Source organism: Giraffa tippelskirchi, chromosome 4, assembly GCF_054371585.1.
Source record: "Giraffa tippelskirchi isolate mGirTip1 chromosome 4, T2T-mGirTip1v1.2.pri, whole genome shotgun sequence".
NCBI classification, from domain to species: domain Eukaryota; kingdom Metazoa; phylum Chordata; class Mammalia; order Artiodactyla; family Giraffidae; genus Giraffa; species Giraffa tippelskirchi.
Window position 1 is genome coordinate 178,634,165 of NC_137278.1, and position 23,628 is coordinate 178,657,792.

The following is a 23,628-nucleotide window of genomic DNA, read 5'->3' on the forward strand; positions in this document are numbered from 1 at the left end:
TCATGAATTATATTTTTATTTAAATGATTATAATTTTGTTTCTCAGATTTCTACTGGTTCTTTTGCATAGCCACATTTTCTTCATTTGTATCTGCCCTTTTTTATGTATATTGTCTTCTTTGGTATATAATTGTTTTCTTAACTCTTTGAGGATTGGAAACACACTGATTTAAAAGTTATTTTGAAATTGTACTGTTACTTGCATTTTTTTGGTGATGAAGTCGCCTCCTGGTTTTTTAGTATGATGGATGGCTTTCCTAATGTTAGTTTTTCTCTTGTGCTTTGAAATTTAAATATGCAGGTTCTTCTTGAGTGGAATTTTTTTTCATATTCTCTCTCTGCATTCTCTCATCTTCTTTATTAGTTTTATGGTTGCCTCCACCTGGCTCATCTCAACAGGTCGAGAGCCAGATCTGATATTGAGGGCTGAGAATTCATGTCCTCTGGTAATTTGAGGCTTTAGCCATTGAGATTGCGGGTGGTTGAGTCCAGTCCTGTCTGTGTGCTTCCTCTCTTTCCTCCTGTCACTCACTGCACAGCCAGGACTGGAACAAGGGTCACAATACCTTTAGGGTTCCTTTAAGAGATGGAGACATCCTGCTTTAGTCTCTGCTTTTGTATCTTTAGTTTACTTCCCTGCCACATGCTTTCAGTTCCCATTGTCTTGCCAGTACTGAATATTATCCTTGCTCATCACTGTGTTTCTTATTTCATTCCTGATGTTTTTTTTTATGTTTTAGGTATGTCTTTTTTAAATATATATTTTGTCTATCATGGCTGCATATGGTAAAAAAATTCACACAAAAAGTTTTTAGTAAAAGGAAATTAATAAGTTTGAATGATTAAAGGACCTACTCATCTCCCTGGTGGCTCAGACAGTAAAGCGTCTGCCTGCAATGCGGGAGACCCGGGTTCAATCCCTGGGTTGGGAAGATCTCCTGGAGAAGGAAATGGCACCCCACTCCAGTATTCTTACCTGGAAAATCCCATGGACGGAGGAGCCTGGTAGGCTACAGTCCATGGGGTCGCAAAGAGTCAGACGCAACTGAGCAACTTCACTTTCACTTTCACTCATCTCCCAGTATAGAATTGTAATTTGGTATAAACTGAAAAAATCAGTTTTATTTGCCACAGATGGGATGCTTGAGGTAAAAAGACAAAAATAAAGTTTCAACAGTTTTGGAGGTCAAAAGAGAAGACTCATTTTCTTGACTATCATTGCCTCATCATTAGGGGAGGTGGGCTCTGCAAATAAGGTTAATGTATAGTCATTCTCAGTCAAGACGGTTAATTTTCTTCATCATCATTCCATTAGCTATCACCAGTTTTTAATTTATTTTTAATTGGAAGATAATTGCTTTACAATATTGTGTTGGTCTCTGCTGTACAACATTGAGAATCAGTCATAACTATATATATATATATATATATCCCCTTCCTCATGAGCTCCCTCCCATCTCCCACCATCCTACCCCCTCTAGGTCATCATGGAGCACCAGGCAGGGCTCCCTGTGTTATATAGCAACTTCCCACTATATCTATTTTACATATGGTAGTGTATATATGTCAAAGCTACTTTCTCGATTTGTCCTACCCTCTCCTTCCCCTGCTGTGTCCACAAGATCATTCTCTACATCTACATCTCCACCATCATTAATTTGTAAGCCATCTGGAAGAGTTTGAAGCAGAGGCCATTTGTAGTTGCTCCAAGAGTTGTGCTTTCTTAGATAACTAAACACCTGAATACAATATCCTCTAAACCGCAAGAGAAAAAAAAATACCAATACTTCTTAAAAGAAAATGCAGATGAGATGTATTTATGCTTGGACTGGACTTGTAGATTAAGCCCTTGAGGCTCAACTCAATTTTAGTTTGCTGAAGCAGTCGGAGCTCAGAATAAATATTTTATTATTTCTGTTAGGGACAACAGAATAATTTAGAAGATGTTGAGTCACAATTTCAAAAGAAATTTGCACCACATTTTGATGTGTAGAAATCATGTTTTACATTTCTGTGGTTGCCCCTAGAAGTTATGTCAGTGAATCCTATTCCTAAGACATGTTGTCGAAAAGAAACAGATTGGGTTAAAATTTAAAATAGGCACACAAGAAAACATAATATCTCTGGAATTTGGAGTGAGTTTATGAACCTTGGAGGTGTGCTGAATTTGGATGTGGTGGCTAAATTCTGGATTATAGGTGTATCCACTTGGCTGCACTCCCTTGCAGGAGTTGAATCTGGAGATAAGATCAAGGTGCTTCATAACCGAATACATTCCACACTTTTCTAGAGTCACTGAATCTCTTAAATTGTAGTTTTTTTGTTGATGTGATCTTGATTGATCATACTAATAACTGAATAATTATGCTGATGTATATGGATAAAGCTTATTTATTGAAATATAGTTGATTTACAATGTTGTGTTAGATTCTAGTGTAAAGTGATTCAGTTATATATAAATATACATATTCTTTTTCATTATGGTTTATTATAGAATGTTGAATATAGTTCCCTGTGCTATACAATAGGGCCTTGTTGTTTATCTGTTTTATATATTGTAGTTTGTATCTGCTAATCTCAAGCTCCTACTTTATTCCTCCCCCACCCCGTGCCTGCTTTTGTAACCATAAGTTTGTTTTCCATGTCTGTGTTTCTGTTAAATGCTAAAACATTGTAAATAAATTCATTTGTGTCATATTTTAGATTCCACATACAAGTGATATCATATGGTATTTGTCTTTTTTTGTCTGACTTGAACTTCACTTAGTATGATAATCTCTAGGTCCATCCATGTTGCTGCAAATGATACTATTTCATTCTCTTCTGTCTGGGTAGCATTCCATCATGCATATATATGACATCTTCTTGGATAAAGTTTACTTAAATATTTGTTGGATAGTTTTTGTAGTATTAAAAAATTCATATATGATGCAGTTCCCTGGTGGTGTAGTGCCTGTATGAATTTTACAAAAAAGAGGCACACAGAAAATGATAAAATGCAGGAAGGAGGAAGAAGAAAGCTAAGGGAGGAAGGGGTCTCCAGACACTTCAGGTTCAGATGCCACTAATGTTCAAGTAATAGTTAAAAAAATAGCCAAAATGTAGAATTAAAGGTAAACATTAGTGTATGATTTTAGGGTGTTGTGATTTTTATAGATCAGTTGATACTTTCAGAACAATTTAGAGATATGATAGCTTGCTCTTGTCTCTCTTTGCAGGTCATTTAAGTTTTTCCTGTTGTGTACAGGGAGAAATTGTAATGTGGTAAAGATTAGAAAATGTAGTTGAGTTGATAATAAAAAAGAACAAATTTGAGTTTAAGAATTTAGTTTAGCTGTTCTCTCATAAAGCCAAAATACCCTTTTTTGTGAGTCAGTCATGAAAAAGCATCTGCTGATGGATGTTATCCTCTTAACTAACACCTCTGGTTTTGGGACTCATAGGGTTTTATTTCATAATTGTCTTTGCAAATACTTGATTAGAGTTGGAGGTGGGAGTAGGGGTTGGTGGAACTGGAGAAGGGATGCTCTTTGCAAAGATTTAAGTAAATATTTACTGTATTAGTTATTTCATTAAATGATTTTGTTATAAAATACTTTTACTTCTTAATGCTGTAGTGTTTATTTAAAAATATTTCCAAGATTAAGCACACCATAATATTTCCTTTTCTTTTTATGATAGGTTTGTAACCAAGTTATTGGAAGACCTTATCTTCTTTGTGGCTGATGTACCTAACAATGGACAAGATGTTCTAGACGTACTTATCACCAAGCCAAACCGAGAACGGCAGAAGTTAATGAGGGAACAAAACATATTGGCACAGGTGATTTTGCGTATTTCATCATCTTTTGAATTATAGTATCAGGAAAGTTTTTGTATTAGTTACCTATTGATGTATAACAAATTACCCCAAAACAGTGTCTGAAGCCAGCCGATACTTAGGTTTTCTGTGGATTAGGAATCTGGGGGTGGTTTGGGTGGGCGGTTCTTGCTCACGGTGTTTCATAGGCTGCAGTCAAGGTCTTGGCTGGGTTGTGGTCATCTCGAGGCTCAAATAGGCGAGGCTTTATTGCCCAGCTTACCCGCCTGGGCCTCTCCACAGGGAGGCCTCAAGACCAGGCAGGTTGTGTTCCTTAGAAGTGAGGGATCCAAGACAGAGGAAGAGAGGGCCTCCAGGTGGAGGTCATAGTCTTTTTGTAACCTAATCTTAGAAGTTGTAACATCTCATCATTTCTACCTTGTTCTCTTAGTTAGAAGTGAGCCAGTAATTCCAGCTCACAGTCAAGAAGATGGGATTCCATAAGAGTGTGATTCCAGAAGGCAGGGTTCACTGGGGACCATCTTGGAGATGGCCTGCCACAGACCTCTGAAAAACCTGCATGGTGAAACTGTCTCCAGAAAATATGCTGTAATAGTGTTCTATGTAGAATTTCCAGGGGAGCTTGGAAGCTGCCATCTCCATCTGCTTCCTACTTTTTTCCCATTTTCCCCTCAAAAAGTAGGGCAGTCTATTCATTAGTCACAAGTGCTCTTTACAGTATTCTGGTTTTTTCCCTGAAAGTCTAGAAATGCTCCTATACTGTGTCTTCCTGAAGTTGTTCATCACGTGCCAGCAAATTAATTTCCTCCCTAATACTATGCACATTTGGACATGCCTACCTTTGTACATTCTTTTTATTCTGTTAATTGCTATATAAGTAATGGGCTTCTGCCTGAATTGTAGACTGTAGGAAGATACTTAAAAAATAAAATTTATGTTATTAATGTACATGCTCTTGTTGAGTTGGGAAAGGAAAACAGTAGACGTTATCAATTAATATTCTGTAGCTGATTGTCAGAATATATAAAATCAACATTTTTCTCAAATAAAATAAAGGTTGCAAATCTAATGAGACGAAGTCTTTTCTAACATTAGCATTTCTTTTGTATAAAACATTTGATTTCAAGGACTTTTAGGACCTTGAATGATTTATTAATATTATTTCAACCAATATATGTCAAACATTTTACTTCAGTATTATAAATAGAAAATTCACAGTTTAGTGAATATAGAATTATTGAAGAAACTTTAATTCATATTTTATTTCATGGACTACAGAGGAGAATTCTGGTTTCTTGTATGACTCCTCATGTCTTTGCCTAGGTGCTCTTTTATAAATAATTTACTCATCCTGCCAGTTCATCTCCAGGTAATCCTACCTGCTATCTTGTTGCCTAAAAGAGTCATGCTCCTCAATGCTTTTTAAATACTTCCCAACTGCTAATTTTCTTACAAGAAGAATCTGAATCACTGGGTATCACCAGCTGCCCATATGGCTCCTTATTTGTTTTGAATGCTGATACATTCATTGATTTGGTCACATCTTTATGTATACAAATAATAAGTTAATTCTTTTACCAAGAGGTTTACAAGCAATATTTGGAAGTAGTTTTTGATGTCAGTTTTAGATGAAAAGTAAATATTTTCGTTATAGTGTTTTGATTTTAGAAAGTTAGAGAATCACAGAAGTAGTTGTAAAGCCCATTGAAGTCAAACTATATTTTTGTTCATCTGAATATGTTCATGTAACTTGGTAAAACTTAAAATCTTTAAATTTTTTATTTGATTTTTAACCAAATATTTATTTATTTATGGTAAGTCCTTATTGGTTACTTTAAATATAGCAGTATGTACGTGTCAGTCCCAAACTCCCAATTTAGCCCTCCCTCCCACCTTCCACTTGGTAACCATAGTTCATTTTCTAGGTTGTGAGTCTGTTTCTGTTTTGAAAATAAATTCACTTGTATGATTTTTTTTTAGATTCTGCATATAAGTGATATCATATGATTTTTTTCTTTTTCTGTCTGACTTATTTGGGAACTTGAACACTTCCCAAATATTTTTTTATTTTAATAAAATAGAATTTCTAAACAAAATGAAGCATTTTATTTAAATATTGTTTTGTCGTTTAATTTAGGGAATATTTTTAGCAGTATTTTTCTGTCCCTTAATATGTTGGTCTTGTATCCCCCCAAAATCTTTCTTTTATTTTTTTTACTTTACACTAATTCTACTCAAATATTACAAAAGCCTTTCTGAGTCAACTTTTTTTGTTATAAAAAAATTAAAAAATTATAAACATGCACCTCCATTCATCAGAATAAGTCATAGTTGTTGTTTTCTTAATAGGTATTTGGAATTCTTAAAGCACCCTTTAAGGAGAAAGCAGGAGAAGGCTCAATGTTGAGACTTGAAGATCTGGGGGATCAAAGATACGCCCCCTATAAGTACATGCTGAGGCTATGCTACCGTGTGCTGAGACATTCGCAGCAGGACTACCGGAAAAATCAGGTTCAAGGATAGCCCTCCTTTTTATCTTTTTAACATCTTAAGTATGGGCAAAGTTGTTTGGTTACAGTTCCAAGACATATAAATTAGGAATGGGAAATTCTGCTTTGCAATGAAATGTTTTCTCTTGGTCATTTGTGTGTGTTCCAAAACGTTTCTTTTATAATTGAAATATTTTATAACACACAAAAATGACCTGTAAATGTATCTGAAATGACATATATATTTATTATTCCTTGTAAAATTAGAATTGTTGGGGGAAGATGTCTGAGTCCTCGTGTGTGCACGGTATTAGCTCCTGCTGGGCAGGAGGCATGCTGGATATATTATGTAAAGAGGAATGAGACACTTCTTGGCATTTCTAGAAACATGTGGCATGCCCCATCATGTATAGGCTAAAGAGTTCATCGTCTGATGGAAAAAATATTATGTGCATCTGAAATGTAAGGCAGAGTCATGGAGCGGGTAGGGGAGATAAGACAGTATTGTGGGAATTCAGGATAGAGAGGAGCTCAGCTCAGATAACCCAGGAAGGGTGCTTGGAGAAGGAAACATTTGAATACTATAAGAATCATTAAAAAAAAAAAAAAAAGAATCATTTTCAAAAATTGTATGGGAACTGGCATTTTAGTGAACAGAGATTTCTGAAAAGAGAATAATGGATCCTAGAAGGGCAATTTCATCGCAAGATACACCTAACCATGGAGGACAGGGAACCCAGGTGTATCCCGGGATATAGCTTAAAGTTGCCAACTCATGTAGAATTTCGTCTCATTTTTGTCTTATAATACGCAGTGGGCTCAGTTATATACATCTGCTTAATACAAAATTGTTTTTAGTTAGTTATCATTTGGTAAATTAGTGTCCTATGTTTCTCTTAGACAGCTGGAGAGATGAGTCAGGAAACTTTGGTGATGAGTTTAGTCCATGTGGAAGGATGGTGTGGGCATGGGCTGGAAAGGCATGTGGGCTGAGCTGTGGAGGGCTAAGGATGTCTGACCTGAAGGCTGAATGTTATTTGGGAATCAGTTCAGTTCAGTTCAGTCGCTTAGTCGTGGCCGACTCTTTGCAACCCCGTGAACTGCAGCATGCCAGGCCTCCCTGTCCATCACCAACTCCCGGAGTTTACTCAAACTCATGTTCCTTAAGTCGGTGATGCCATCCAACCATCTCATCCTCTGTCATCCCTTTCTCCTCCCGCCTTCAATCTTTCCCAGCATCAGGGTCTTTTCAAATGAGTCACTTCTTCACATCAGGTGGCCAAAGTATTAGAGTTTCAGCTTCAACATCAGTCCTTCCAATGAATATTCAGGACTGATTTCCTTTAGGATGGGCTGGTTGGATCTCCTTGCTGTCCAAGGGACTCTCAAGAATCTTCTCCAACACCACAGTTCAAAAGCATCAATTCTTTGGTGCTCAGCATTCTTTATAGTCCAACTCTCACATCTATACATCACTACTGGAAAAACCATAGCCTTGACTAGATGGACCTTTGTTGGCAAAGTAATCTCTGCTTTTTAATATGCTGTCTAGGTTGGTCATAACTTTTCTTCCAAGGAGCAAGTGTCTTTTAATTTCATGGCTGCAGTCACCATCTGCAGTGATTTTGGAGCCCCTCAAAATAAAATCTGTCACTGTTTACACTGTTTCCCATCTATTTGCCGTGAAGTGATGGGACCTGATGCCATGATCTTAGTTTTCTGAATGTTGAGCTTTAAGCCAACTTTTTCACTCTCTTCTTTCACTGTCATCAAGAGGTTCTTTAGTTTTTTTATACTTTCTGCCATAAGGATGGTGTCATCTGCATGTCTGAGGTTATTGATATTTCTCCCGGCAATCTTGATTCCAGCTTGTGCTTCTTCCAGCCCAGCGTTTCTCATGATGTACTCTGCATATAAGTTAAATAAGCAGGGTGACAATATACAGGCTTGACATACTCCTTTGCCTATTTGGAACCAGTCTATTGTTCCATGTCCAGTTCTAACTGTTGCTTCTTGACCTGCATACAGATTTCTCAGGGTGTTGGTCAGGTGGTCTGGTATTCCCATCTCTTGAAGAATTTTCCACCGTTTATTGTGGTCTACACAGTCAAAGGCTTTGGTGTAGTCAATAAAGCAGAAGTAGATGTTTTTTCTGGGACTCTCTTGCTTTTTCTGTGATCCAGTGGATGTTGGCAATTTGATCTCTGGTTCCTCTGCCTTTTCTAAATCCAGCTTGAACATCTGGAAGTTCATAGTTCATGTACTGTTGAAGCCTAGCTTGGAGAATTTTGAGCATTACTTTGCCAGTGTGTGAGATGAGTGCAATTGTGCTGTAGTTTGAGCATTCTTTGGCATTGCCTTTCTTTGGGATTGGAATGAAAACTGACCTTTTCCAGTCCTGTGGCCACTGCTGAGTTTTCCAAATTTGCTGACATATCGAGTGCAGCACTTTCATAGCATCATCTTTTAGGATTTGAAGTAGCTCAAGTGGAATTCCATCACCTCCACTAGCTTTGTTCGTGGTGATGCTCCCTAAGGCCCACTTGACTTCACATTCTAGGATGTCAGGTTCTAGGTGAGTGATCACACCATCATGGTTATCTGGATCATGAAGATCTTTTTTGTATAGTTCTTCTATGTACTCTTTCCACCTCTTCTTAATATCTTCTGCTTCTGTTAGGTCCATACTATTTCTGTCCTTTATTGTGCCCACCTTTGTATGAAATGTTCCCTTGGTATCAGTAAGTTTTACTTAAGGCAAGAACACATTCTAGTCAGTAAATTTTCCCAGAATAGAAAACATCCCTAAGGAGAATCCCCAAGAAATTGAAGTGAACACTTTGGACCGTGGAGAAGGTTAAGCTTACCAGTTCTGAGATGTGGCTTGGAATAGAGAGGCAGGCTGGTGGGAAGGAGAAGCAGCAGATGGAATCATACATGGGGGAAACAGCCCAGTGGCTCTCTCTTGCTCTCAGAATAGACCTTTCTGTTTTCACATGGCTGATCAGGACCTCACCTCCCACGTCAGCTCTTGTTTTCTCCTCACTGACGACATTCCTGCTTCAACAGGCACCCTGTGTTTACAGAACTCAGAAGATTGCGTTCCACCACCATGGAACCTTCCGCTTGCTACTCCCATTGCTTCGATGACTTCTCTCCCCATGACTGCCTCATTTTTTTTTTTTTTAAATCATTTCCATCGTTTCATCATTTTCATCATTTTTATCCCAGGTCAAATGTCACCTCTTCAGCGCCTACCCCATCTAAATTTGTCAGCTTTTCTCATCCTTCCGCTTGTTTCACTTCACTTATCAATACCGAAAATGATCCTATTTGTTAGCTGAATGACTGTCCTTTATCAGTAGGACATGAGCTCCATGGGAGCTTGTCTGTCTTGTTTACTGCCATACTCCTAGCTCTCAGTTCTTCAACATGTGTTTGCTAAAAGCAAGTACATCCTCTTACATAACCATACTATAGAGCTGGAATGGCCTTCCAGAAATATCTATTGGATGAATCGGTCTGAGCAATAAAGTGATTAATCATATTACCTTACTGGACTTTTTTCCCATTTACCTTTTTATTTGTGATTTTTTTTTTAAGATGAAAAGTGCTATATAATTTTATCATTATTTTAAAGAGAAGATTTAAGACATCATTGTGGTATGTGTAAAAAAAAGAAATCGCCTAGGTTCACCTGGGATCTTCATATAACAGTATGGAACTCATGCTTCATGAACAAAATGTCAGAGGGTCATTTTCATTTCTGTAATTATGCTGAAATCCTGGGTTATGACTTTTAGTGAGTGTTTGAAGAAGGGCATCTGTTATACTGGTGAGATACTTAGTTATCATGTCATAAAAAATTGTGATTTTAACTAGGTTTATTTTCGTTTTTCTAATTTGTAAGTGTAAGCACCATATTAAAAATTGTTTCTAGACATGTAATTTTCTATTATAATTAAAATGAGGTCTATATTAATATATTTGCAGTTCCTTCCTCAAAAATCCTATTTATTGAAGAATTACTTATTTGCTTTTCTTTTGACAATAATTTTTAGTGCGTTTTCTCTTATGAATAAATTAATCATTGTTGCTGACCCTAATAGAACCTGTTATTTCTGAGCTGTTTGGCAGTGCGTTCTTACAGTCCTTCTCCTTTGCAGGAATACATTGCTAAGAATTTCTGTGTCATGCAGTCCCAGATTGGCTATGATATTTTGGCAGAAGATACCATCACAGCTTTGTTGCACAACAACAGAAAACTACTAGAGAAACACATTACAGCAAAAGAAATAGAAACATTTGTTAGTTTACTCAGGAGAAATCGAGAGCCAAGGTTTGAAGTAGTTCATGCAGTGTTTTCTTATGGGGATTATAGCTTATTGCTTTATTTTCAGAACTTTTGTAAAGTTAGAATTCTTTCATGGACAAAACAATGTTGGACTTATTGCTATGATAATTATGTATCATCATGAGTTATTATCTCATAGGAGATCAAAACCCTTTATAGATAATGTATTTAAATGTGGTTGATTTTGACTCTGATAACGTGTTTTTATAGTTCTCCATAGTTTTTCAAAATATGTTCATATATATATTAATGCATTGTTTCATTTAAATCCTTGCACATTCTCCTGAAGTACACTGGTCATAAAATATTATCCACATATTAGAGATGAGAAAATATAAGCCTACAAACCAACTAGAAAGAGAAGTTAGGGTTTCTGACTTCATGGCAAGTCGCCCTTCTCTTATACCATGCTGCCTTATCTGGGAGAAATGAATGCGGAGAAGTCAAGCAGATTGACAAAATCTTCTTAATTAGCATGGCAAATAAGTGTTAGAAGGTAGAATTAGGCCTCTGACTTGACCAGACCAAATTCACGTTAAGTGTGTGCTGTCTGTTTTACTGAGTACACTGTTAGCTTTGATCTGGCTTTGTTTTGATACTGTAAATATAACAAGTCACAGTGCTGTGGGATGAATATCACCAAATAAGTAGAAGCAAGCTTATATCATTTTCGGAAACAAGATTTGTACTAAATACAAATAATTGGATGTTTAATGTGTCTCTAATGATGCAGTAGATAAGCAACACATTAGAAAACTGTTGCATGGAAATAATATTAAAAATATATCTAGACAGTTTCATTATATCCCAAAGTATATTTTGGGGGATGATTTTATGATATGCTTTTTGCTAATGTCCAATTTAATTTTTTTCTCTTGTCAGGTTTTTGGATTATTTATCAGATCTGTGTGTGTCTAATACCACCGCAATACCCGTAACTCAAGAACTCATCTGCAAATTTATGTTGAGCCCAGGCAATGCAGACATTCTCATTCAAACCAAGTAAGCCCAAATGATGGAGGCATCCTTTTATGTTCATTATTTGTAAGCAGGACAGTTCCTTGTCTTGTTTCTGAATGAACTTTTTCATAGATTTTTGTGTGTGTTATTTATTTCAAGACTGGTCTCAATGCAAGGAGACAACCCCATGGAGAGTGCCATCCTTTCAGATGACATTGATGAGGAAGAAGTTTGGCTCTACTGGATTGACAGCAACAAGGAACCTCATGGCAAAGCTATCAGGCACCTTGCCCAGGAGGCAAAGGAGGGCACCAAGGCTGATTTGGAAGTCCTTACCTATTACAGGTTAAGTATCATAGAGAACTGTAATTCTCAGTCTCACATATTGAGAGGTGATTTTCAGAAATATGTAAATCTGTGAAGTCAGATGTCTGTGAAGTCAAATGTCTGTAAAGAAATTTAAGAAGTTATATCAGAACTAGGGTAGCTGAAATACTTGCTGCTGCTGCTAAGTCACTTCAGTCATGTCCGACTCTGTGCGACCCCATAAACGGAAGCCCACCAGGCTCCCTTGTCCCTGGGATTCTCCAGGCAAGAAAACTGGAGTGGGTTGCCATTTCCTTCTCCAATGCATGAAAGTGAAAAGTGAAAGTGAAGTTGCTCAGTCGTGTCCGACTCTTAGTGACCCCATGAACTGCAGCCTACCAGGCTCCTCCATCCATGGGATTTTCCAGGCAAGATCACTGGAGTGGGGTGCCATTGCCTTCTCTGGCTGAAATACTTAGTATTATTTAAAATGTTCACAATAAGTGTAAACATCTGTGTTTACCACATATATCACTTGTTATTTTCTCATTTTCTGCTAGTTTGGAGCTGTTGTGCAGCAAAGGATTTTTTCCTCTTGTTGATTGGTGTGGGTGCAGATAATCGAGTTGAGAGGGAGATAGAACTGGGGCCAGGGAAGCTGATTTGGTTGTAGAGGTGGCCTCAGAGAACGTTAGCCAGTAGTTATGTATATATTGCTCATGGTCATGTAGAGACCTAGGACTTTGGACAAACTGGTGTCTATAGTAGTGAAAGTTCAGTGGTGGCATATGGTTGTTGAAGTTTCAGTGGTGGTTGATGTTGTCAGTATAGTGAGAGCAATAACCGAGTTGGTGTTTTTTGAGTCTAAGGCATGGAAACCCAAAGCAGAAACCAAGACTGGGCCCAAATCACAAAATTCTGAGAAAGACAGAGAATTCCTTGTGTTCCCTGATTTCTACAGCTACAAAATCAAAGGCTACTTTCTGTATCTTGGAGGCTGATGAATCAAAGTGTACTGATGCCATTTGGGTTGATCACTTGAATAATCATTGATCATTTGGGAACTGAGTAGGTCTACACTTGACATGTAGACATGAGAGCCTGGAACTGAGTGAGCCTGGGCAAGGCAGAAAGAGATGGTTTCATGAGAGCTGTTATCCATAGCCTTTGGGCTTAGTGTATTTGTAATCCTAGGAAACCAAGAACCTAGAGCCTGATGACAGTCTCCACCAGAAACTTGTTGCTGGAACAAGTGAGAGAAATTGCAACTGAATGGGCATAGAAGTGACCTCATCTATGTGTTGCCATTCAGTCACTTAACCCACTACCACAATGTCCAGTATCACATACAGTTGGAAATATTAGAAACATAAAAGTAGATGCGGATTGATACTAAGACTTTATCCAGATAAGACAAATAATGTAATACCTTTACTATTTTTAAGGTACCAGCTAAATCTCTTTGCAAGGATGTGCTTGGATCGCCAGTATCTGGCCATAAACCAGATTTCTACACAACTCTCTGTTGATTTGATCCTGCGATGTATGTCAGATGAGAGCCTGCCTTTTGACCTCCGAGCATCTTTTTGTCGCCTCATGCTGCACATGCATGTTGACCGGGATCCGCAGGAGTCCGTGGTGCCTGTTCGCTATGCCCGGCTCTGGACAGAAATCCCCACGAAGATCACAATTCATGAGTATGTTTGAGAACATTTCTCATGACTTTAAATTCAGCTGATGAACTCAAAATCAAATGTCTTCAATTTCTTAAAAATTTTATCTTATTGAAGTATGATGGTTGATTTACAATGTTGTATTAATTTCTACTATGCAGAAAAGTGATTCAGTTATGCACATATATACATTCTTTTTAATATTCTTTTCCATATGGTTTGTCATAGGATATTGGATATAGTTTCCTGTACTATACAGTAGGATCTAGTTTTTTATCCATTCTATATGTAATAGTTTGCATCTGTTAATCCTAAACTCCCAATCCATCCCTCCCCCAAATGTATTCAGTTTTGAAATGGAATATAAAGAAAAGCATTCAAAAGGTGTTCAAATTTGGCTTCTTTAACCTTCCAAATGCAAATGAGATACTGTTTGGAAAGTAAAATGACAACTTTGGATAATAGAAATGTTATTCTGGAAACCAGTAATCAGGAAACATATTAATAATAGGAGCAAAAGTTTGTTAAGTCTTTAATATTATGGTAGACTTGGATTTAAGTGCTTTACATGTAGTAACTCATTTCAAAACAGGCCCATTTTACAGATGAGGACACAGCATCTAGAAAGGTTGATTAATTTACCCAAACTTAGAAGTCAGGAGGTTAAAGTATATATATTTTCCAATTTAAATGACTACAATCAATTTAACTTCCTTTAAATTCTTTCTGTGTTCCCAGATATGATTCTATAACAGACTCTTCCAGAAATGATATGAAGAGGAAATTTGCACTGACAATGGAATTTGTTGAGGAATACTTGAAAGAAGTTGTAAATCAGCCTTTTCCTTTTGGAGATAAAGAAAAAAACAAACTGACATTTGAGGTAATTTTTTTGAAACAATTAATCTGTGAAGTTATTCACTTTACCCTGTCTAAAATTAGGTACATTGAACATCAAAGATTTTTTTTCCCTTTAATATTTAGGATGTTTTGATAATTCAGTAAATTCTGGAAGGTATGATTCCCTCTGCCATTGATTAAAAGATAGATTTGATACTTTAATTATAGTTATATACTCTTTTCTTTGTTTTTTTGATTTATTTATTTGTGTAAACTTTATTGCATTTAATGGACAGAGAGAGTTTTGCATATTTATAATATATTTTGCATACGTTAAAAAAAAATCTCCATTAGAGTGGTGTTGTTAGCCTCATTAAACTAACTTGAAATTATAATATCACTTTGAGTAGATAGTGACAAAACTAGAGAGAAGATGCTATTACCTGATACCTGGGGTATTAGGTACCTACTACTGATGTGTAACAGATTACCCCCAAACCTAGCAGCCCAAAGCAACAGCCATGATTATCTCATGTTTCTGTGGGTCAGAAATCTGGTGGTTCTGGATCAGGGTTCCTCATGAGGTTGTAAATCAAGCTGTTGAGTGGGGTTACCATCATCTGGGGTTAGATGATCTGCTTCTAAGTTCACGTGTGGTTGTACTTCCTTGCTGGCTACTGTTTAGGCACCTCATTCTTCTTGCCACGTGGGCCTTTCCATAGGCTGCCTCAGTGTCCTCACAGCATGGTGCCTAGCTTCTCCTGAGGTAACTATTTGAAAGAGAGAAAGGACCCAAGATGGAAGTTGCAGTCTTCTATAACCTGAGCTTAGAAGTGTCTTGTCATCATTCTGCTGTATTTTGTTGGTAACACCGACTAACTCTGGGGCAATGTGGAAGGAGACCCTGTGTTGAGGACCATCTTAGAAGCTGGCTGTCATGCCTAGTATGTCCTGTAGTATCCAGAAGACCACAAGGTGGCCTAAGGAGTATGTATTTCTAGACAAATTTCATGGATAATATTCAGTTGTTCATTAATGTGACTTTATTAAGTGATATCCTACTGACTAAATAACTTAATATTTAAGCAAGAGGTCAGTCATTCTAATGTAAACCTCATTTAACCACCCTGATAAAACTAAAATCTGTCTTCTTGCTTCCCCTGCTGACTGAGGGGATACCTCATATTCCTGTCACATGGGCCTGTGATGGGGTTGGTGAACTGGTCTTATTTGGACTTAATTCTGAACGTGATTAAGTCAGAGTTCAGTGGTTACTTTTGCAGGTATTAAATTCCTAGGTATTAATGAATTAGAAGAGCACTGCCTGGAGGATATCTTTCCTGTTAATTAGATAGAATTCTTTTAAAAATTTTTGAAGTATAGTTGATTTACAATATTATATTAGTTTGAGGTATATAACAGAATGAGTCAATATTTTTGTAGATTATACTCCCCTGAAAGTTATTACAAAATAATGGCCGTATTTCCCTGTGCTGTAAAGTATATCATTTTTGCTTATGTATTTTATACATAATGGCTTGTACCAGCAGTTTCCTAAACCCACATTGCTCCTCCCCACTTCCCTCTGCCCACTGGTAATCACTAGTTTGTTCTCCATATTTAGGCAGGGTTCTTTAAAATCTACCTTTCTATTAAATCAGACCAGCTGAAAAAAAAAAGAATTAGATATAATTAGACATGTCTGCACAAACTTAGATAATAAAAATTCAATGCTTATTTTTGTTCCTAATGTTTTTCTTTTCTTTTCTACCCTTTTTCTTCTTTTTCTAAATTAGGTGGTCCACTTGGCTCGGAATCTTATATACTTTGGATTTTACAGTTTCAGTGAATTATTAAGGCTAACAAGGACTCTTCTGGCTATCTTAGATATTGTCCAGGCCCCCATGTCATCGTATTTTGAAAGATTAAGCAAATTTCAAGATGGAGGTAAGAACTTTGGAGAAAAGTTATAATCTTTTTGGTATTACTTTGAGGTGAGATAAAAAGCAAATCTGTCGAGAGTGGTTGTGAATATGTACCTGGTAATATATGTGCGCAAGTGGCCCTGCATCCTGTGATAGGACTGAATGCCAAGAGGCTAGATTTGCTAACATGCTTCTCTTTTTAATGAAAAACTTTAAAAGACAACTTCATAAGATCAAGGAATTCCATCATGCTATGGTCAGTTCACTAGTAAAAATATTATGTGTTAAAAAATAAACACTTGAGACTTCACTGGTGGTCCAGAGGCTAAGACTCCATGTTCCTAGTGCAAGGGGCCCAGATTCGACCCCTGGTCAGGGAACTGGATCCTGTGTGCTGCAACTAAGAGTTCACATGCCACAACTAGAGGAACCCCATACCGCAACGAAGACTGAAGATCTCGCAAGCTGCAATGAAGAGCCGGTGCAGCCAAATTAAAAAAAAAAAAAATTGAGATCATCCTGGTGTGTGTCACATGCTGGCTACCCTTCATAGAAGGGCAATAGAAAAATGCAGAGAATGGGTACATGCAGGGTCACACCAAAGAAGCAGGGGGTGCAAAGCCATTACAGAGGCAGTACAGTACAGTGGGCAAGAGAGTATGTGCTTTTGAGTCACAGTGCCTATGTCCCAATTCTGGCTTGACCACTTTTTATTAACTTAGGCAAGGTACTTCTCTTCTAAGAGTTTCTTTTCTATTTCAGATATGGTGACAATAATGATAGTATCTGCCTCACGGTTTCCTTGTGAGAATTAAGTGAAGGTATACAACATATTGAAAGCACTTACAACAGTGCCTGCCTCATAGTTTGATACAGTTTGTTTCAGATGGTGATTGTCTTCAGGTTGGATGCCCTGAAAATACCCTGTGGTATAGAATTGTTTGCAGAATGTATATTGAAGAGTGCATTTGGGATATATCACCTGTAAGGAAGTGGGGAAGGTAGGATTGGCATTTAGGATATATACTGTAAGGAAGTGGAGAAGCTGAGCCACAGTGTGGTTACAATTGAAGTCTTTGCTGATCCTACAGGGATCTCTGGAGCTGGGATGGTCCTTCACAGTGGTCACAAATTAAGGCAGAGAGCCTGGGCTTTGTATCTGCATATTAACCGGCATTGATTGCTGGCTTCATCATAGAGAGGATATGCAGCCTTCAATAAGGCAGTTCCTTTTGGACGGTGGTCTCCCTTAGTGAGAAGCATGGGTACAAGAAGGCAGCAGCCATAACTGGCCAGCAACTGAGGAAATAGATACCTCAGCTCTGAATAGGTGGTTAGGGTGGAGCACAATGTATCCACTACAGGATTAAACAGTGAAGCCAGAAATCTAACTTCAAATATAGAGAAGAAATATCTGACAAAGAATTATAAACAAGTAGCTGAAGTAATTAATTCAGTTTAGTTCAGTCACTCAGTCGTGTCCGACTCTTTGCGACCCCATGAATTGCAACATGCCAGGCCTCCCTGTCCATCACCAACTCCCGGAGTCTACCCAAACCCATGTCCATTGAGTCAGTGATGCCATCCAGCCATCTCATTCTCTGTCGTCCCCTTCTCCTCCTGCCCCCAATCCTTCCCAGCATTAGGGTCTTTTCCAATGAGTCAACTCTTCGCATGAGGTGGCCAAAGTATTGGAGTTTCAGCTTCCACATCAGTCCTTCCAATGAACACGCAGGACTGATCTCCTTTAGGATGGACTGGTTGCATCTCCTTGCAGTCCAAGGGACTCTCAAGAGTCTTTTCCAACACCACAGTTCGAAAGCATCAATTCTGCAGCGCTCAGCTTTCTTCACCATCCAACTCTCACATCCATACATGACCACTGGAAAAACCATAGCCTTGACTAGACAGACCTTTGTTGGCAAGATAATGTCTCTGCGTTTAAATATGCTGTCAAGGTTGGTCATAACTTTAATTGCTGCTGCTTAAATCTCAGTTCTTTCTACATCTGCCAAAAACTTGCACATGTCAATAAGAAGCAAATGAAAATTTATAAATCCCTCACCTTCAGCAGAATTCAAAGACGGAGGACAGTATGAAGTTATTGTAAGGAGAATGACATGAGTTTTTAGTGGCACTGCCTCACTGTTCCCACTGAGAGCTTCTGTGGATAGTTAGGGGGTTCTGGAAAAACCATGTGGAAGAGACTGTGTGAAAATCATCCACAGAAGGAATTCCCTGGCGGTTCTGGTGGTTACTTTACACCTTCCACTGTGGTGGGAAGGTGGGGAGGTCGATCCCTGGTCAGGGAACTACGATCCTGCAAGCCATGTGGTGTGCCACACCTCCTCCTCGCCCCGAAAAAAAGGAAATCACCCTTAGAAAGAGAAGGTCTATCCTAAGGATGAAAAAATACTGAAAGAGAATCCAGACTGCAGATAGATAAGAGGAAGGAACTTGAATGGACACAGGGAGCAGCTGTGGAAAACTAGAGGTGAACAGGTTAAAAGTAAGACAGAGGCACCCTTTGGCCTCTTGTTGGTGACAGGGAAAAGAAACACGGTGGGGAAATCTGGAATACCACAAGCTAGGATTGAAGAAAAGAAAACTGTTTCTCCATAGCCTCCCAACAAGGGCCAACCTTTAAAGAAACTGAATTTCATGACTCAGACAGGAGAGGGTGCCCTTGAGCTAAAGATCGTGTAAATCAGCCCATGTCACCTTGACCATGAAATGCAGAGGTGTAATCAGTTGTCATCTGTATGAAGGGACTATGAGATCAAAACAGAATGGAGAATCAAAACATTTCAGCTGATGGAAATTTCTCTCTCAACATCAGCCGTGGAAGAGAAGAGAATTCCATCACGATACTCTCAACTGAATTAAATACTTTCAAATATGAAAACATAAACATATGATAAACACCTTGAATCATAAATCCAAGAATCAAGGTTAGAAATGGACAAAAAAAAAGCCCAATAAGAAATGAAATGAAAGTTTATTGGACTCAGAAAAGAGAAAAACTTTATTATTATTATTAGCAAATAACAGACTGAATTACACAATATCACAGGGAGAATAGATTTCATTGAAAGTGTAGGAAGCACCATTGAAGAAAAGCAGAACAGTAATGAGAATGTTAAATATGTAAAAAAAACAAGTAAAAAAGTCAGTGAGAAAATTGTTGAAATGGAAGAAAGCAAAGAGGAGTCATCATATGAATAATTGGAGTCCTTGTAAAAGAAAAATTAAACAGTGGAACAGACCTGAGATTTAAAATTCCAATCCAAGAAAACATTCTGTAACTAAATGAAAACTTGTATTATGCATGGTGGGGTTGTACAGAATGGTAATCTCCAAGACTTACAACAGAATAAAGAAACTATTATATAAACTATTACATATAGTATATATTCAGAGAAAGTGGTGGTGGGGACAAGGAAGCAGTATGAAAGCAAATGGAGAAATAAAAGAAAGCAGAGATGCTTCCTGGTGTGATGGTTTTACAATATCCAGTTTACTTTACACCAGACCATGCTTTAAAAACTTAAAAATTGACTTCAACTTTTGTTCAGTGCTTATAATCTGTTTTCAGAGTTTTATCCTAAAGAAAAGTATTTGAATCCCCTGAAAAATTGCTAATATCTTTTATGTACTCTCCACTGTTTTATACATGTCTGTCCTCTGAGAGACATTTTTACTCTTTCCAATATTTTATAATTCTCATATCTTCTCATGGGCTCCATTCACCTCTGGATACCTTAATCATTTTATCAGTTATATGAGAACCATTAATTAAATTACTTAGTAAATTCTCACTGAATAATTATTACTGAGCAACTGTTGTCTACCAGACACTATTCTAGTCAGTGGGAAAATTGATGAACAGGATGCAGTCCCTAGTCCTAGACAGAACAGACAATAAATAGGCATAATCCCTCCCCTCTCCCTACAGGGGGAAATAGTCAGATCATAAATGAATAAACACTGCTGTATTGAATAATACTATGGACAAAAATCAACTAGGACAATATGGAGTATGACGGAGAGGAGACAGGCAGTTTTACTTTTAGCTAAAATGGATTTTTAAAAAATTGAAGTAGAGTTGATTAACAGTGTTGTGTTAGTTTTATGTATACAGCAAGGTCATTTAATTATATGTACAGATATATTGTTTTCTTTTCAGATTCTTTTCTCTCACAGATTATTACAAAATATTGAGTATAGTTTCCTGTGCTCTAGAGTAAGTCCTTGTTGTTTATCTGCTTTATGTATGGTAGTATATTTATGTTAATTTCAAATTCCTAATTTATTCCTCACCCCATTCCCCTTTGGTAAACATGTTTGTTTTTTATGTTTGTGGGTCTATTTATGTTCTGTATATAAGTTCATTTGTATCATTTTTTTTTAGATTCCACACATAAGTGAGATCATATGGTATTTGTCTTTCTTTGCATCACTTATTTTACTTAGTATGATAATCTCTAGGTCCATCCATGTTGTTGCATGTGGCATTATTTCACTCTCTTTTCTGGCTGGGTAGTAATCCATTGGTGTATATGTACCACATCTTTATCCATCCATCTGTTGATGGACATTTAGGTTGTTTCCATGTCTTGGCTATTGTAAATAGTGCTGCTATGAAATTGGGGTGCATTTATCTTTTCAAATTATAGTTTTCTCCGGATATACGCCCAGGAGTGGGATTGCAGGAGCATATGGTAGCTCTGTTTTCAGTTTTTAAAGGAACTTCCATACTATTTTCCATAGTGGCTGTACAGTTTACATTCCCACCAACAGTGTAGGGGGTTCCCCTTTCTCAACATCCTGTCCAGTATTTATTATTTGTAAACTTCTTGATGGCGGCCATTCTGACCTGTGTGAGGTGATACTTCATTGTAGTTTTGATCTGCACTTCTAGCTAGTGTATTGAACCAGCTCGCTGACATTTGAGCAGAGACCTACATGCATCAAGAAAGAGAGCCCTGAGGTGGAATGAGCTTGATATATGTGCATGTCAAGCAGGAAGGCCATTTTGGCTGAAGTAAAGTGAGGAAAGGGCCAACATAGGAGAAGAGGTTGGAGAAGCTCAGATTGTAGATTGTTATACCCTCAGATTGGAATTGTGTTCTGAGTTTGATGAGCAACTTCAGAGGGTTTTAAGAAGGGAACAATATGATTTGATAACTTTGGCTTCTGAGTGGACAGTCGTGAACATCTGTGTGGACATAAGTGTTGGAAATATTATAGAAAGGAGGCTATTTCAGGATTGGGTGATGGTGACGGACTAGGATAGAAGTGGTGGAGGTAGAGAAGTGGATGATATTAGAGTGGTGCAGTCCTGACTGATCGGACTTGATGGGAATGGGGAAGAAAGAAGCGAGTCAAAGATTATTACAGGATTTTCAAAGCAGCTGGGGAAATGTGGTACTGTTTACTGAGATAAGAAAGACTAGCAGGTCAGTAGGATTTTAGGGACAATCAGGAATTCCGATTTGGGTACCTCAAGTCTGAAATGACTATTGTGAATCTCCTGGCGATGTTATAGTTGGATATGTGAATGAATTTAGGGTGTAGTCATGGTAGGAAATATGAATGTGAGAATCGGTGCACAAGAGACATTCAAAATATCAGACTGCATATAATCACCTAAGGAGTGACTGTTGATTGGGAAGAAATGATGTCCAAAGATTGAATCATAGATGTGCAAACGTTGAACAATGAGATAGCGGAGGAGCCAGCAAAAGAGACTGGGACAGAGTGCCCGCAAGTAAAGAGGAAGACCAGGAGAATACAATGTCTTAGAAGCCAAATAAAAAGTAATTTTAATTGTTTGTTGGCTTATATAATGTATTTCCTAGATTAGCGCCTGTTCATTGAGTACTTTATGTGCTGAGTGGTTTTATGGGATTACCTTTCATGTAACGTAACTTGGGCTTAACCTTGTGTTAGTCCATTAATGAAATATGAAACACCATAATTCTATTGTAGTATAAAAAAGTGATTCATGGTAGTTATTATCAGCCAATTATAGTTTTCTAAAAACTTCTTTTTGTGTTGGTAAGAAATACCTATATGTGTTCTACATGAACTGAGATTCAGAGGTCTTCCTTTTGAGACTGGTGTGGTGTGTAGAATGGTGTCTGTTCATTAGGGAAACACATTTTCTTAATTTGTGGTGTGGGTTTGTGCATTTTGCCTAGATTTTTAGAATCTGAAACCATGTGTTTATCCCCGTTTAGTAGTGAATATTCTAGAAATCTGTTATTCTAGTTCTTGGTGTATTAAAATTAATTTGAATTTAAGGATGATAGTTTGATTCCTTCTCTTGATATTTGCAAATCAGAAGGTAAATTATTTCTTTTCTGCATTCCTATTATTGGATACATAATGTAAGCTACAGGAAAATATAGTTTGTTAAGCTTCTTTTGATAATAGTGAAAATTTTACTTACTACACGTAATACCTCTGAGAGAATTTGTTATGATTAGCTTTCTTCATTTCTCTCAACTCGAAAAGTCCTTCTCAAGGAATTATTTTTGCTTTTAGTAACATTAACTGTTTATTTAATATCATTATCTTGCATACATATGGAAGGACAATGCTTTCATAGTGTGTTGAGCTCAGTCACTTCAGTCGTGTCTGACTCTTTGCAACCTCATGGACTGTAGCCCATCAGGTTCCTCTGTCCATGGAATTTCATGAACAAGAATACTGGAGTGTGTTGCCATTTCCTCCTCTAGGGGATCTTCCTGACTCAGGGATTGAGCCCGCATCTGCTAGTTCTTCTACATTGGCAGATGAGTTCTTTACCACTGGTGCACCTAATTTAGATTTCTTTGGAGTTTATCTATATTTGTAAGACAAAAAAAGAGACTATACTTTTGTCAATATTGCCTCGAGATACATTTGAAAAAGTGCATATGTGGCTTTCACTTACAGTACATAAAATAAGAAAGAATGTACCTCACAGGGATACATCGTTTGCTCATAAATGTTGCCAATATGCAAATATAATGGAATTGTGTGTGGAGTCCACAGTTTTGTAACAGAAAAATTTTTTAAAGTGCCAATATAAGAAAGCATATTTACAATATTGTAAAGTAATTAGCCCCCAACTAAAATAAATAAATTTATAAAAAAAAAAAAAAAAAAGAAAGCATATTTAGGTAGCTTTATTAACTTGCCTAAGATTCATTAGTAAGTTAGTAGCACTGCTAAGAATTAAAGTGCAAGAAATTAGTCTTCCTATCCTTTGCAC

General features: G+C 37.4%; 1 protein-coding gene across 6 annotated transcripts in view; it reads left to right on the top strand.

Annotated features, from left to right (window-relative positions):
- The window catches only part of ITPR2 (inositol 1,4,5-trisphosphate receptor type 2), a 563,179-nt gene that overhangs the window by 173,983 nt on the left and 365,568 nt on the right, over positions 1–23,628 (top strand). For all 6 annotated transcript variants that reach the window (XR_014051645.1, XM_081483690.1, XM_081483688.1 and 3 more), the window contains 8 exons: positions 3,682–3,823; positions 6,170–6,331; positions 10,476–10,648; positions 11,546–11,665; positions 11,783–11,968; positions 13,375–13,626; positions 14,341–14,485; positions 16,239–16,389. Coding sequence is in view for 5 of the 6 variants with exons in the window: in XM_081483690.1 (XP_081339816.1) it covers positions 3,682–3,823; positions 6,170–6,331; positions 10,476–10,648; positions 11,546–11,665; positions 11,783–11,968; positions 13,375–13,626; positions 14,341–14,485; positions 16,239–16,389 (1,331 nt within the window). In the remaining variant the exon portion in view is untranslated. The remainder of the gene's footprint in view (positions 1–3,681; positions 3,824–6,169; positions 6,332–10,475; positions 10,649–11,545; positions 11,666–11,782; positions 11,969–13,374; positions 13,627–14,340; positions 14,486–16,238; positions 16,390–23,628) is intronic.